General features: G+C 48.2%; 1 protein-coding gene across 1 annotated transcript in view; it reads left to right on the forward strand.

Moving 5' to 3' along the window:
• The window catches only part of LOC134948129 (sulfotransferase 1C1-like), a 42,526-nt gene extending 27,514 nt beyond the window's left edge, over positions 1-15,012 (forward strand). Inside the window, exons 3-7 of the mRNA XM_063935932.1 lie at positions 733-830; positions 915-1,041; positions 13,298-13,392; positions 13,747-13,927; positions 14,688-15,012. Of these exons, the coding sequence (XP_063792002.1) occupies positions 733-830; positions 915-1,041; positions 13,298-13,392; positions 13,747-13,927; positions 14,688-14,800 (614 nt within the window). The 3' untranslated portion in view covers positions 14,801-15,012. The remainder of the gene's footprint in view (positions 1-732; positions 831-914; positions 1,042-13,297; positions 13,393-13,746; positions 13,928-14,687) is intronic.
• Positions 15,013-15,394: the final 382 nt, after the last annotated feature.

The following is a 15,394-nucleotide window of genomic DNA, read 5'->3' on the forward strand; positions in this document are numbered from 1 at the left end:
ACACATGTGTCCTGACAAGCAGTATAGAAGCTATAGAAAAGTATATAATATATACTGGTGGTCCCCAGTCCCCACAATGCAGCACACTGATCAGATATTTGCAGCACACTGAGCACAGATATGGAGCGTTTTCAGGCAGAGAACGTAGATATTTTCAGCACACTGAGCACAGATTATTTGCAGCACACTGACCACAGATATTTTCAGCACACCGAGCACAGATTACGGAGCTTTTCAAGGAGAGAACGCAGTCACGTCCTCTCCGTTCAATCTCCAAAGCACGAGTGAAAATGGCGGCGACGCGCGGCTCCTTATATAGAATACGAATCTCGCGAGAATCCGACAGCGGGATGATGACGTTCGGGCGTGTTCTGGATAATCGAGCAAGGCGGGAAGATCCAAGGCTGCCTCGGACCCGTGTAAAATAGGTGAAGTTCGGGGGGGTTCGGATCCCGAGGAACCGAACCCGCTCATCTCTAATAGGATGTAGTAGGAGCTGCAGACGGTATGTAGGATGTAGAGGCTGCAGATAATATATAGGATGTAGTAGGAGCTGCAGATGGTATGTAGGATGTAGAGCGAGGCTGCAGATTACAGAAGTAATGTGTGTATAGTGCAGTCGGCTGTACCAGGTCGGCAGAGATGTAACCGACCTCTAGGCTCAGAGCCAGCAGTGTCTCCCTCGTGAGTGTTCTGGTGGATAATGTTGTCCCTCTGATCTGATCATTGCAGGGATAGAAGAAGTGAATGCGATGCCCTCACCCCGGGTGCTGAAGAGTCACCTACCCATCCAGCTGGTTCCCCCGTCTTTTTGGAAGCACAACTGCAAGGTATGGGCTATTTGGTGGTTTGGTTAATGGTTGGTCAGAAATGTCATGGATGAGATAATGTGTCGGCATTGTTGTCCCCTCCAGGTGATATACGTGGCCCGAAACGCCCGAGACACTATGACTTCCTACTATCACTTCGACAAAATTCTACTGTTCCACCCTGAGCCGGTGTCTTTTGAAAACTATGTGGAGCGATTTATGAAGGGAGACGGTGAGTAGCGGCACTGGAGCGGGAGAGGGCTCCGTCTCCTAGTTGTTGGAAATGTTTGTGTGTACAGGCTTAAGGATAGAGCAGAGTAAACACACACAGCAGCATATGCCTTACAACTATGAACAGCCCACGTGATTAACCAGTGGAGTGGTGTACTGCAGTAGTTCTGGGTTCAGCTGTACTCACTGTTATACACACTGGTTGGATGGAGCAGAGCTTGAGCGGAGCGGTGTGTTAAACAGCTCACCAGCCGGTGAGTGTATGCAGGATGCAGTTAGCGGTGCAGGATCGCTCTGGAGCAGAGATATTTCGGGTCTCACTGGAGCCGAGTGGTGCACAGCCGTACACAGTGACAAAATGGTGCCGTGCATGTTCAGTAGGAAACAACATGGAGTCTGTAGTAGCACACTCCACTTCCAACACTATCATTACTATCATTACATTACTATCATGCAGACTGTAATGTTGCTTTTAGTCAGGCTGGAAACACTGGAAAGGACTAGGAATGGGGCTATGGAATAATGGCGGCACTGCCACCACTGCAGCTTGCCCGAGGATGTCCTGCCGCCATCGCATGTACATCCATGGTTTGCTAGTGTGCATGTACTGCCGGTGGCTGAAGTTTGTGCATGTACATAAAAGCTCTGCTACGGACAACACTGAGGGGCCTCATTCCGAGTAAGACACAGGGGCGTCCGTGTGAGTGTCTTTTGCGGGTCACACGTGTGTGACATTATGCTAGTACCGCTACAAGCCCTTCCCCGGTGTGCATCTGTGCGTGTGACTGTGCAAAGACTGACACGCCCACTTCCAGCATCTCCAGGCGCTGCAGTTGTGCTTGGGGTGTATTTAGAGTCTCCGCCATTGGTCGTAGTGTCAACACTGCACCAGTCCTATGTCAGGTGCAGATTCTCTGTCAGAGTCTGGCCTCCAATGTGTGCCGGCAATACTCCCATAATATGGCCACGAGACAGGCCATCCCTGCTTCTGCATTCCCTCCAGTCACCACACAGGAATGAACAATTCATTTTCAATGCACTTATGCATGCGTGACAGCTGCGACTCTGGGCCTGATCCTGATTTGTAAGACTGGGGCCACACATTGCGTTTTAGCAGGACCCGCTCGGCAGGAAGGAGTCTGCACATGGGCTCCTATCCGGCCGCCCACACATATGTGGCAGTGCCACATCCACCAGACTCAACCGCAGCATGTTGCGGATGAGCCAGATGACGGGATGATCGGATTTCAAGAACACATACATTTGATTGTATGTGATCACACAGTACGGCCGTGCCGCACTGTGTTCTAGTTGAAATCCGGTCGTGGCACAGGCCGGATCCTGTTCTGCGGCATCCGGCAAATGCCGCATATGTGTGACCCCAAAACGCCCCTTCCTACCAAGCGGGTTCCACTGTACAGCTGTGTGTGGCCACAGCCTATGGTGTTGTACAGCCGCAGGGAAGTCGTACTGTTGTTGTACAGCCGGTGTTGTACAGCCGTACTGCATTCATCTGAGGATCACCACTGCAACTATCAGGACCATCGGACGTCACTATTGATGGTTTGTACATAAACCATATAAAAGAAAAACCGATCAACTACATCTGACATTGACAAAGCGCGTGACTCTGGCCCTCGGGCCCTTCCTGGTGTCAGCCATTGGAAAGATGGTGTAATGGTGGCAACTATCACAATCCCAATATCGGATGGTTACCAAGCATCGACTTATGAAGGTCATCCCCGGAAAGGGAGTAAGAATATGTGTGTGTGTCTCAAGAATGCCATAATCTCACCTTGCTACGTCCTGCTGCCTCAGTAAATGTAGTGGCCCCAGAATATTGCGCTAAAACAGACAATGGGCCTGTGTATCGGGGCAGAACTTACTGTGACAAGAAGGATGATGTCTTCTGTCATCTTATTTTTAAATGATTTCTTCTGCTAATGGATAGGATGCACCAAATGGCATTTCATGGTCAAATCTTCCATAAAAATTTTTTTCAGTAGTTTGGCCACTTACCGCGTATGCACCAATTCCGGAATGCGATACATTACAGAGCTTGAACTCGATGGGTAACGTCATCTTTACATGATGGGCTTCTATTCGCATTGCTGTCTGAGAGGGATCCAATTGGATCCCTCCCAGCTTCCACCGGGGCACACGTCATACGGCGCATGCACACACGGACTCATGGGTCCTAAACCCGGAAGTCCCCACATCGCAAAGGATAGCTGTTATCGGGAGAGCCAAAATCTTCATGTGATGTCTAGTGGGATGCGGCGATGCATCATAAAATGACAAGTATTACCATGGTACATCATCAACGTAACCTCCTCCAGAGCAAATTAAGTGAATATTATAGATAACCTTGGATAAAAACTAACATTTTGTTGTAATTCTCTATTCTAGTGGTTCTCAAACTCGGTCCTCAGGACCCCACACGGTTCACGTTTTCCATGTCACCCAGCAGCTGCACTGTGTATCACCAACTGTCACATTTTTATATATTCTTTATTTTGGTTTTTCAAAAGAAATGAAGATGTTACAAATAATTCAATATAGTACAAACACATAGATCAGAAGAACAACATATCACAGTACATTGGTATAACCTCAACAATACACAAAGAAAACGAAAAAATAATATATATAATTGATCCGTCAAGGAAGTAGCTAAGTTCTCAGTATATATCAGAGGATCAGCAATAACATGTTCAGTGTGTATAGAAAACAAAAAAAGAAAGTACGACAAAGTACATTGAAATCACAACTTATATTAAGAAGAAGAAGAAGATAAGACAAAGGGTAGAGGGAGAGGGTAGAGTCAGGGGGAGGGAATGAGTGAGCTAACCAATCGCATCTAATTATAAGTGTGAAGTCTATTCAGTGAAGTGGTCTACAGAGGTAATCGGTATCATGATGAGTCTAGTGGGATCTGGTCTTTGTAGGTGGAGGTAGATTTAAAATCCAGCCAAGAGGACCACGTAGCAACATAATCAGAGTGTTTTTCCAGTACTGAATGAAAAATATCCACCATGGCTCTGTAAAATTCTATCCTCTGGAACCATTCCCAGATCCCTGGGGGGGTTCGGAGACTTCCAGTGAACCGGCACTACAGCTCTCGCTGCGTTATTAAGATGTTTGAGAAAGGAGTGTTTGTATTTTGCTAGTGGTATTGCAGCATGGGAGAGTAGCCAGAAGTCAAGCTCAGTAGGAGCCTGAAACCCACCGGATTTCGGAGGAAATTTGAATAACCCTGTCCCAAAAGGCAGTAATCAGAGGGCAGTCCCACCATATGTGAATGAGGGTGCCTCGTTCTCTGTCACACCTCCAACACAGGGGGGACACAGAAGGAAAGAACTTATGCAAAAGGAAGGGACATCGATACGACCTAGTAAGCAGTTTATATTGTGTTTCCATCACCTCGAAACTTGTAGAGCAACGCGACATAGTTTCACAATGTTTTTTCCAATTAATATGTATCCCTCGAGGTATAAGGTCAGTGTCCCATGTTGTACAAAAAGTGGGAACTCCCGTGAAATGACCATGCAATAATATCTTATATATACCCGATTTAACATGGATGGGTTCGGAAGATTGGGAACACATTGCTTCAAAAGGTGTGATGTCCCCTGTTAGTGCAGCAGTTGTCCTTTGTGACAAAATAAAGTGACGGGTCTGAAGATAGAACCAAAAGTCAGTCGCAGGAATATCAGTGCCCTCCCTGAGTTCATTAAAAGATTTAACCTTTCCCCCTGAGAGTAAATGTGATATCCTAGTCAAGCCCGCCAACTTCCATCTTGCGGTCGCGCCTCTCCAAGACCCGGCACAAACAATAGGTTGTTAAGAAATGGGAGAAGCAGAGAATTTGACGAAGAAAGACCCAATTTATAACGTAGCACTCTCCAGAGAGCCAAAGTGGGTCCAACCGTCAAATGTGAGGAGCGGCCAATGATCCTAAGCCAGGGTACTGCCTACAAATATAGACCCGAGGACCGTCTCTCCACGTCCACCCACTGTTTGGAACTGGCGTCAGGTCATGACCAGTCTAGGATCCTATTCGAAATCGTAGCCTGATAATATGCCGATATCATGGGTAACTGTTGGCCCCCGTGGGCCCTCCTATAAAATAAGTAGTAATGTTTAAACCTGGGTTTCCTGCCACCCCAAACAAATCGACTAATTGCCTTATGTGTGTCTACCAGAAACTGATGGGGGAGCTTCAAGGGGATAGTCTGGAAAAGATATAGCAATCTTGGTAGTATATTCATTTTCACAATACTCATACGGCCTAACCAGGAAAATTTCTGCTTGAGCCACTGCGTCATTTCCCCCTGCAGCTTCTGCAATAAAGGGAGAGGATTTAAAGTGACTGTAGTAGATAGAGAGGAGGGGATTAAAATGCCTAAGTATTTAATATGAGTGGGATGCCAAGTGAAGGGAAACGCAGCCCTCAGGGACGAGACTAATCCAGTAGAGAGGGAGACATTAAGAGACGTCGATTTAGTATAATTAATCTTAAAATTAGATAATGCCCCAAAACGAGAAAATTCTTTCATAAGATTAGGTCATGATACAGCAGGGTTTGTGACGACCGCCAGGAGGTCATCTGCAAATAACGCAAGCTTATGTTCATTTTCACCAACTTTCAATCCAGAGATATCAGGTCTCTGTCTAATGGCTCTAGCCAGAGCCTCTATGCAGACAACAAATATTAATGGTGACAATGGGCATCCCTGTCTGGTCCCATTAGAGATGGTTATTGGGTCAGAAAATAGTCCGTTTATCCGCACCTGCGTAGAGGGAGCCCGATACAGCGCAAGGATTTTTTGTAAGAACACTTCACCCAGGCCCAGTCGTCGCAGTATCGCTTCCATAAAGACCCAGTCTATATGGTCGAAGGCTTTCTCAGCATCTATGGAAAGACGCATCATAGGAGTCTTAACTGATCTTGCATGGTCTATCAGGTCAATCACCCTTATGGTATTATCCCTTGCTTCCCTACCCCGAACAAAACCAACCTGGTCAGGGTGAATCATCTCTGGTAGTAATAAACTCAGGCGGTTCGCTATGAGCTTGGCATATAATTTAATATCTACGTTAAGGAGGGAGATTGACCTGTAACTGGAAGGCAATGATGGATCTTTGCCATCTTTAGGTTTGGCAGTGATGTGCGCCCCTAAGGACTGATTCGAGAAAGGGGCCTGTGGAAAGACTGAGTTGCAAGTACGGAGCAAAAGAGGGAGAAGTTTATCTTGAAACATTTTGTAATAAGATATGGGGAAGCCATCGGGGCCCGGACTTTTACCAGATGGGGAGGATTTCAGGGTGGTCATGAGTTCACTATCTGTATAGGGGTCTTCAAGGGCTGATGTCACATCTGTGGAGAGTGACGGGAATTTAATCTCTTCTAGGAAGTCCTCTACTGCCTTCTCATGAACTGACTGCTCACAATGGGTGCGCAGCGATGTCAAATTATAGAGATCAGTGTAATACGTATGAAAGATCTCAGCCATCTTATTATCAGAGGCATGAGGCACACCAGAGGAATCCTTAATCTCCTTAAGATAAGTCAGGGATCTTTGAGCTCGTAAGGCACGGGCAAGAAGCTTTCCAGGTTTATTACCCCACCTATGAAATTTATGTCAGGAGCAGCGAAACGCCCTGCGGGTGCCCTCATTCAGCAAACTATTTAGGGAGGACCGTGCTTCTTGTAGCTCCGCTAACACATCAGAAATTAGCGTAGATTTATGTGTAAGTTCTAGTCATTTAATTTTAGCAAGTAGGGCATCATGGCATTCAGTTTTTTGTTTTTTGAGGCGGGAACCCAGTTGGATGCATTTACCTCGAATCACGCATTTATGGGCTTCCCACACCGTCACCGGGGAGACCTCGTCAGTCAGATTAAGAGCAATGTAATCCTCAATAGTGTTTTCTATTTGGCCCCGACAGTCTGTGTCTCTGAGAAATTACTAATTAAAGCGCCATCGCCATTGGCGCGGGTGAGGGTGGTGTAAAGATAGGATAAGAGTAATGGGGGCATGGTCAGAGCCAACTATTTGACCTATTGTGGCATCTACAAGAAAATCTAGAGATTTGTGGTCCACACAGAGATAATCTATACGGGTATAGCAATTATGTGGGTAAGAGTAAAACGTGTAGTCTCTATCTTTAGGGCGGAGAAGCCGCCAGGTATCTATTAGTTGGAAGTCATGCAAAATTGATTTAAAGTGTTTGATATCTTTTAAAGAAGATCTGGGTGCACCGGTTGAGGTATCTATAGGAGGCTCCAATACCCAATTAAGGTCTCCTCCTACCACCAACACCCCTTCCAAATTTTTCTCTATCAATTCCAAAGCCTCCCTTATAAAATGGAGCTGACCCTGATTGGGCAGATTAAAGTTAACAAATGTAAAAATTTGGTTGGCAATAGTAGCCTTCACCAGTAGGCCCCTCCCATCCCCAATAGGAACCTCCGATATATCACTCAATCTAATGTGTTTGGCAAATAAGATTGCAACTCTCTTAGCCTTAGCTCCCGAGAAATCATTATAAAATCCCTGTGGAAAATGACGTGAGTGCAGCTTCGGAGAGGCACCTCTTTTAAAGTGTGTCTCCTGGAGGAACACCACGTCCACTTTATCGACATGTAGGGAGTGAAGAAGCCGGGATCTCTTCTCAGGGATGTTAAGGCCCTTCACATTAAACGATATTAACTTCAAGTTAGCCATATTGGCAGGTTACCAGGTAATCCCGATGCTGCCACAACACCGTGGCGACTTTTTTACCATGCTGAGAGGATAACTACCCATTACACCGCATCCAATTGGGGGAGGGGAGGAAGGAAAACACAAGAGGAAAGACAGGGGGGAAAGACGTAGACAATGAGAAACAAAGAAAATTACTGTTAGTAGAACAGCAATACTCTGCATTATTAGTCATGGGAAACCACACACGGCCCATGATCTAGAAATATACAGCAGAGCAAGGGGAATCAGAGGGGAACCGGGATACATCACCATTATACGGCACTGAAATATGAAACAAAAGTATTCAGCAAACAGAACAGCTCGAAGGAAAAAAAAAAAGAAACTGGATCAACAGACTACGAAATTAAGTAGAGTACTGAGAGCCAAAGGCAAAATGGCACCATAGGCAATATAAATCTTGCATAGAAATGACACATTCCTATAACCCAAAAAAACAAAAAACAAAAACAAAGAACATGACCTGATAGGAAGTGGCAGTGTTTGAGCAGCCACGAGAGGCAGTCAATTACCTAAACAATCGCAGACAGTAGACTATTTGACCATCAGTTGAAGGACACAACAAAAAAGAAAAAACAACATATCAAAAACATACTAAATATGTCAAATATTCACGTGTCCATGGAGACTTTAACTTGGAGTCCAGCCCGCAATTGTCATCCCGTGTTATCAGCGTCAACTGTGGCAGCCGTGATGGCCTCAGACACCTCGTCGTCGCCTCCTAGTGTTATGGACTCTCTGCCACTGTTCCGTACGAGGCGGAGGTGACATTGAAAGTTCAAACGGGTCTAGCCAATTAGGAAGAACTGGGGCAGGGATGTCCAAAGTAGAACAGAAGTCCTTAACATCTTCAAATTCCTGTAAGACAAGAAGGGCCCATTTGTAGGTCGCCTGAATGGATAAGGGGAATCCTCAATGAAATTTGATGTTTCGTTTTTTTAATTCGTCTGTGAGGGGGCGGAGAAGACGTCTCTGTTGCAGGGTAGACCACGAGAGGTCCGGAAAAATTTGTATCCTATGACCATCAAAAGCAATGTCTGGAGCACATCTGGCTGCTTTAAGTATCTCCTCCTTTTCCTGAAAATAGTGGAGTCTGCAGATAACGTTGCGTGGTCTTTCCATTGAGGCCCCTCTAAGACACAAGGCCCGGTGCGCCCTGTCAAACACCATCTGGTAGTCGGAGTCCGCACCCAAAAGTTCATTGAATATTTTGGTCAGAGCAGATTCAACATTTTGGGGAGCGACGTCCTCAGGCAGTCCCCGAATTCGCAGATTATTCCTGTGCCCCCTGTTGTCAATATCATCAAACCTGCAGCCCATTGCTATCAGAGACCGAGCTTGGTGAGAGATGAGATCATGGAAATGGCTGCGGCGGCCATTTTACAAGTGATCTGTGCCCGTACAGCAGGGCCTCCGGAGGGGTAAGTATATTCTATGGGTGCAGTGTGTGTGATATGGGCTCCCCTGGACCCAGGGGCCCGTGTGCACCGCACACACTGCACCCATTATAGAAACGCCTATGGTTCACAGACATATGTCGGGTACACACCCATTGACGGGATCACGATATATCTGCCGTTGTGTACCCAGCATTAGAGTGCTACAGTATATGGCTGAGTTATTACAGTCCACGTTTTAAGGATATCCATGCTTAACCACAGGTGGCTTAGTATCTCAGTCAATTTGATTTAACCATGCAGACTCAAGCATGGATATCCTTAAAACCTGGCCTGTAGTGTCGGAGTTTGGGAAAGTCTGGCATATAGGAACAATGTGCTGCAGTTATCTATTTGTCTTAGCAGCCTATTAATCAATTACCTTATAATCGTAAGAAATAGCAATATCATTTACGTTATATATATATACTAGGTGATTCATCGCGCCCTACGGGCGCTCTTCACACCGTTGTAAGGGGCTACGCCCCCTTAACCCTTGCACACCCTTGTGGCGTGCAATATTTTTATTATATGGAGTATTACATCCAATCATAATTATGTGAGTGGTTAAATATTGCATGGACAAAGGGCGTGCAATGGTAAAGGGGTGGAAGCCCCTTGCAACGGCGTGAACAGCGCACGCAGGGCCTGGTGAATCACCTAGTAGGTGCTTTGGTTGGGGGAGTAGGGGGTGCGGGGAAGAGGCGGATGGGATCCTGGGGTGCCACGGGAGGGGCGGTTGCAGTGGTGGTCTGGAGCCGCTGCGGTTGGGGGAGGAGCAGTTACGGGGTTGGCCCGAGTGGGGGAGGGGCGGATGCGGTGGTGCGGCGGGAGGTACGTGGTCGCTGCGGGTGGGGGAGGGGGTCCGGAGCTATCGCGGGTGCTGGAGGGTGTGTGTGGGGGTGCCGCGGATGGGGCCCGGAGGTACTGTGAGTGGGGGAGGGGCGGGTAATGCTTATCCTGCTTCTCCTCCTGTCAGCAGCTAAGCTGCTGTCCTCCCTTTGGCAGTGGCTCTCCCGGAGACTCGCACAGCAGGCAGTCACTATTGTTTGCGCCGGTGTCCCAATGCGCGGCATTAGAGGGAAGAAGATGTACGCAATAAACTACAGCTCCCAGCAGCCCTAAGGGGCGGAATGCTTCTGCGCTAAGGGCTGCTGGGAGCTGTAGTTTATTTAGTGCGTCTACTTCCCTATAATGCGGTGCGTTGGGACACTGGTGCTAACAATAGTGACTGGCTGGCAGAACTGAGTGACTGGCTGAATCAATGTAAAAGGTGAAAGTGCCTGGACCTCTAACGCTGGGCGTGGCTAGGAGCTCTCATTGGGTTAGTGGCAAGTCTATCACACCCAGTCCACAGCTGATTGGGCGAGATACGCCCTCCCACACAGGTTACATCCAATGGGAGGCTCTGCCCTCTGTTTGCTGTGTTTTCACAGAGCAGGATTAGCAATGGGGCTGATGGAGCTGCAGCTCCAGCCCAACACCCCAAAATAGGCCCACTGCATCTGCAGCAACATACCCTCCAACACTTTACACATAAACATTGATACACATTCGAAAAAGGGGCGTGGCTACGGATACAGCACTGTGGCCACACCCCTTTTCCTATACTTTCAATGGAAGCTTGGAGAGTCAAAAATCAGTATAGACCATAAAAAAAAGGAACTGTACCTGCCAAAAAGGTGCAGCTGGAGGGTATGCCACTGCATCTGCAGCAAGTCTCTGCACTGTACATAGGGGAAAACATCCTTTTACTGCAGCATCCTATGTCCTGCTGCCTGTCCGCCTGCCCCCTCCGCCATCAACAATCCCCACTCCCTAGCCGCGGCGCAGGTGGAACAAAAGCTGCTGCGGCCACCGGCATAATTGTGTATGAAAGCGGTGCAGCAGAAGGCTTTCATAGGCCTCCCTGCACCTCATACTCTCTGAGCCCCGGAGCCTCCTCTGCGTGTGATGTCACAGAAGTGCCTCCCCGCCACAGCCGCGCCCAGATCCCCAGAGGCCCTGACTCCGCAACACAGCACCTGGGCTGCCGGCCAGGAAGCCCCGAGATGGCTAATGTAGCGGATAGAGTGGGTGATATTGCGGAGGGTAATGTATGGACGCTGAATCAATGTAAAAGGTGACAGTGCTGTGCAGTGCAGTGGGTGTGCAGTCAGGGCCGGTGCTACGGTGTTTGGCGCCCTCATACAAACTATAAATTTGCACCCTCGCATACTTTACAAACGAACAGTGCAAATAATACCCCCTGTAGTAGACACTTACACATGTAATGCCCCCTGTACCAGAGACGCTTACACATGTAACGCCCCCTGAACCAGTGACGCTTACACATGTAACGCCCCCTGTACCAGAGACGCTTACACATGTCATGGCCCCTGTACCAGTGACGCTTACACACATTATGCAGCAGTCACACATACACACACACATACACACACAACAGACATATATATATATATATATATATATATATACAAACACACACACATACATACTGTACATACATTACATACATGCATAGTTACACATATATACAGTATACACAGACACTGTATATACACACACACACACACACACACGCACACACACACACACACACACACACACACTCACTCTCTTTCCAGACACTTACCTAATTAAGTCTGGCTGGCCGAAGCTGTAGCAGCTCATCCTCCTGCTGCTGCATGGTCCTGTCTAGCTCCGCCCCTTATTCCCATCTAGCTCCGTCCCCTTGGGCTCCCACCCGGCCACTGAATGTCACATAGGGAAGCAGGGGGAGAGAGGAGGCTTTGTGCTGCCGGAGCCGAGGAGGAGAGGAGGTTTTGTGCTGCTGGCGCCACTGTATGTGTGACAGCAGCCGGCAGCAGCAGCTGGGAGAGCAGCAGAAGCTCAGCACAGGGATGCAGAGCAGGGAGAACGTCTCTCCTTCCTGATGCCTCCCTGCACTGCATCCCTTTGCTGAGCGGCTAGCGCCGGGCCTGTGTGTAGTGTCACTGACACCGCACAGCACTCTCTCACCTTTTACATTGATTCAGCCAGTCACACAGTTCTGCCAGTCAGTCACTCTGTTAGCACCGGTGTCCCAACGCCCCGCATTACAGGGAAGTAGACGCACTACATAAACTACAGCTCCCAGCAGCCCTTAGCGCTGAATCATTCCGGCCCTTAGGGCTGCTGGGAGCTGTAGTTTATTGCGTACATCTTCTTCTCTGTAATGCGGCGCGTTGGGACACTGGCGCTAACAATAGTGACCGGCTGCTGTGCGAGTCTCTGGGAGAGCCACTGCCAAAGGGAGGACAGCAGCTTAGCTGCTGACAGGAGGAGAAGCAGGAGAAGCATTACCCACCCCTCCCCCACTCAAAGTACCTCCAGGCCCCATCCACGGCACCCACACACACACCCTCCAGCACCCGCAGTAGCTCTGAACCCCCTCCCCCACCTGCAGCGACCCCGCACCCATACCTCTCGCCGCACCACCGCATCCACCCCTCCTTCACCCGGGGCAACCCCGCAACTGCTCCTCCCCAACCCGCAGTGGCTCCGGACCACCACCCACTGCACCCATGCACCCTCCCCCACCAGCGGCACCACTGCATCAGCCCCTCCCCCGCCTGCGTCACCACCGCAACCGCCCCTCCCGCGGCACCACTGGATCCCATCCGCCTCTTCCCCGCACCCCCTACTCCCCCAACCAAAGCACCTGCTAGGTGATTCACCAGGCCCTGCGTGTGCTGTTCACGCCGTTGCAAGGGGCTTCCACCCCTTAACCATTGCACGCCCTTTGTCCGTGCAATATTTAACCACTCACACAATTATGATTGGATGTAATACTCCATATAATAAAAATATTGCACGCCACAAGGGTGTGCAAGGGTTAAGGGGGCGTAGCCCCTTACGACGGTGTGAAGAGCGCCCGTAGGGCGCAATGAATCACCTAGTATATATATATATATACATACACGCACAAGCACAATATTTATGTGTATACAGCAATCAGTGCTGAGTCTGTGCCTCTTATTTGCTCCCTAACCACCGGTTCCTCTGTTGGCAGTGGGCTTTGGATCCTGGTATGAGCACGTGAAGGGATTCTGGGAAGAGAAAGACAAACACGACATGTTATACGTATTTTTTGAAGATATGAAAAAGGTGAGAGAATAACGATACGATGATAATACCAGTCTGTTTGATCTATTCCTGTAGCGCTGTCTGCCTATCATAAAATTATGGCTCTCTCTGAGAAAGACATGTGTAATGATCCCTATGTCAGTCTAATTCCCCGCCAGATCAGAGCAGGTAGACCGCTGCTTCTACCCACGGCCATTAGACCTTACTTCATGAGCCACTCCCATCCGTTAAGTTATCCATTACTATACCGGAAGGAGAGTGCGCAGAGTTTATTACAGCGGCTGTTGCCTTCGTCAGAAAAGTATTAAACTGATCTTTACATTGTAAATTATCTTTTTCTAATACTGCTTTATTCCTATTCTCTGCAACACACAGACCCCGCTGCGAGAAATTCGGAGGGTGGCGCAATTCTTGGGAAAAGACCTCTCGGATGACATAATAAACAAAATTGCAAAACTCACCACTTTCGAGTGCATGAGGAACAACCCGATGGCCAATTACTCCGAATTCCCTAAAGAAATAATTGACCAATCACAGAGCGGGTTTATGAGAAAAGGTGAGATGTGTAGTGTCGGCGCCAGCATACCAGTAGCCTCAAGAAGCTGGTTCTTAGATCCCGTCCTGTTTAATTTGCAGAGACTGCGCGACATATCATTCATACTATGTGCAGGGATGGACTGGGGCTGTAATTCAGGACAGTCATCCCTCTGCGTGCACAGAAAAGGGGTATGACCAAGTTTCACGGCGGCGTACCGTGAGTCACTGGGCCTTGCGGAACATCCCGTCTCTTTTCATGGTGGCCAAGCGGAGCAGGTCAACAGGCTGCTAATCCTGGTTTAGCTACCGGTGTATAAGGGCACAACTAATGTGTGGCATAATTTGTATAAGGGCACTACTAATGTGTGGCATAATGTGTATAAGGTACATTACTACTGTGTGTCGTAACATGTATAAGGGGCACTACTGTGTGGCTTAATGTGCTAGAAAGGGCACTACTACTGTGTGGCATAACATGTATAAGGGACACTACTGTGTGGCTTAATGTGCTACAAAGGGCACTACTACTGTGCGGCATAACATGTATAAGGGGTAGTACTGTGCGGTGTAATGTGTATAAGGTTGTACTTCTGTGTAGCGTACCTTGAATTGGGGGGGATTTCAATAGGGGGAGAAGGGAGGGGATTGCTGCCTTGCCCCGGGTGACAAAAATCCTAGTACCGGCCTTGCTTACAGTATTACAGGTGAGTAATTCCCTGTCATCTGGCACAGGCTACGTTTATGTGGTGATGGATACGTTTTGTTTCCCTCTCTGGCAGGTACAGTGGGTGACTGGAAGACCCTATTTACGGCTCAGCAGAGCGAGGCCTTTGAAGAGCATTACCAGAGAAAGATGAGCGGCTGCTCTTTGAAATTTCAGGACCCAAAGTGACGCATGACTGCCCCCCTGTGGCTTGAAGGAGAATCTTCAGCAGTTGTGGGAATATCAGTAGAGTTTATGCCTTTGGAATGACAATGGCCCTCATTCCGAGTTGTTCGCTCGTTATTTTTCTTCGCATCGCAGCGATTTTCCGCAAACTGCGCATGCGCAATGTTCGCACCGCGCCTGCGCCAAGTAAAATTGCTAAGAAGTTTGGTATTTTACTCACGGCTTAACAAAGAAATTTCTTCGTTCTGGTGATCGGAGGGTGATTGACAGGAAGTGGGTGTTTCTGGGCGGAAACTGGCCATTTTATGGGAGTGTGCGGAAAAACGCTGCTGTTTCTGGGAAAAACGCGGGAGTGGCTGGAGAAACGGGGGAGTGTCTGGACGAATGCTGGGTGTGTTTGTGACGTCAAACCAGGAACGAAACTGACTGAATTGATCGCAGTGGCAGAGTAAGTCTCGAGCTACTCAGAAACTGCTAAGAAATTTCTGATCGCTATTCTATTCGCTATTTTGCGAATCTTTTGTTCGCTATTCTGCAAAGCTAATGTAGCCCAGTGGGCTGTATAAGGATAGAATGTAAATGCCTATGGCCTTTCGG

Source organism: Pseudophryne corroboree, chromosome 8, assembly GCF_028390025.1.
Source record: "Pseudophryne corroboree isolate aPseCor3 chromosome 8, aPseCor3.hap2, whole genome shotgun sequence".
Classification (NCBI taxonomy): Eukaryota; Metazoa; Chordata; class Amphibia; order Anura; family Myobatrachidae; genus Pseudophryne; species Pseudophryne corroboree.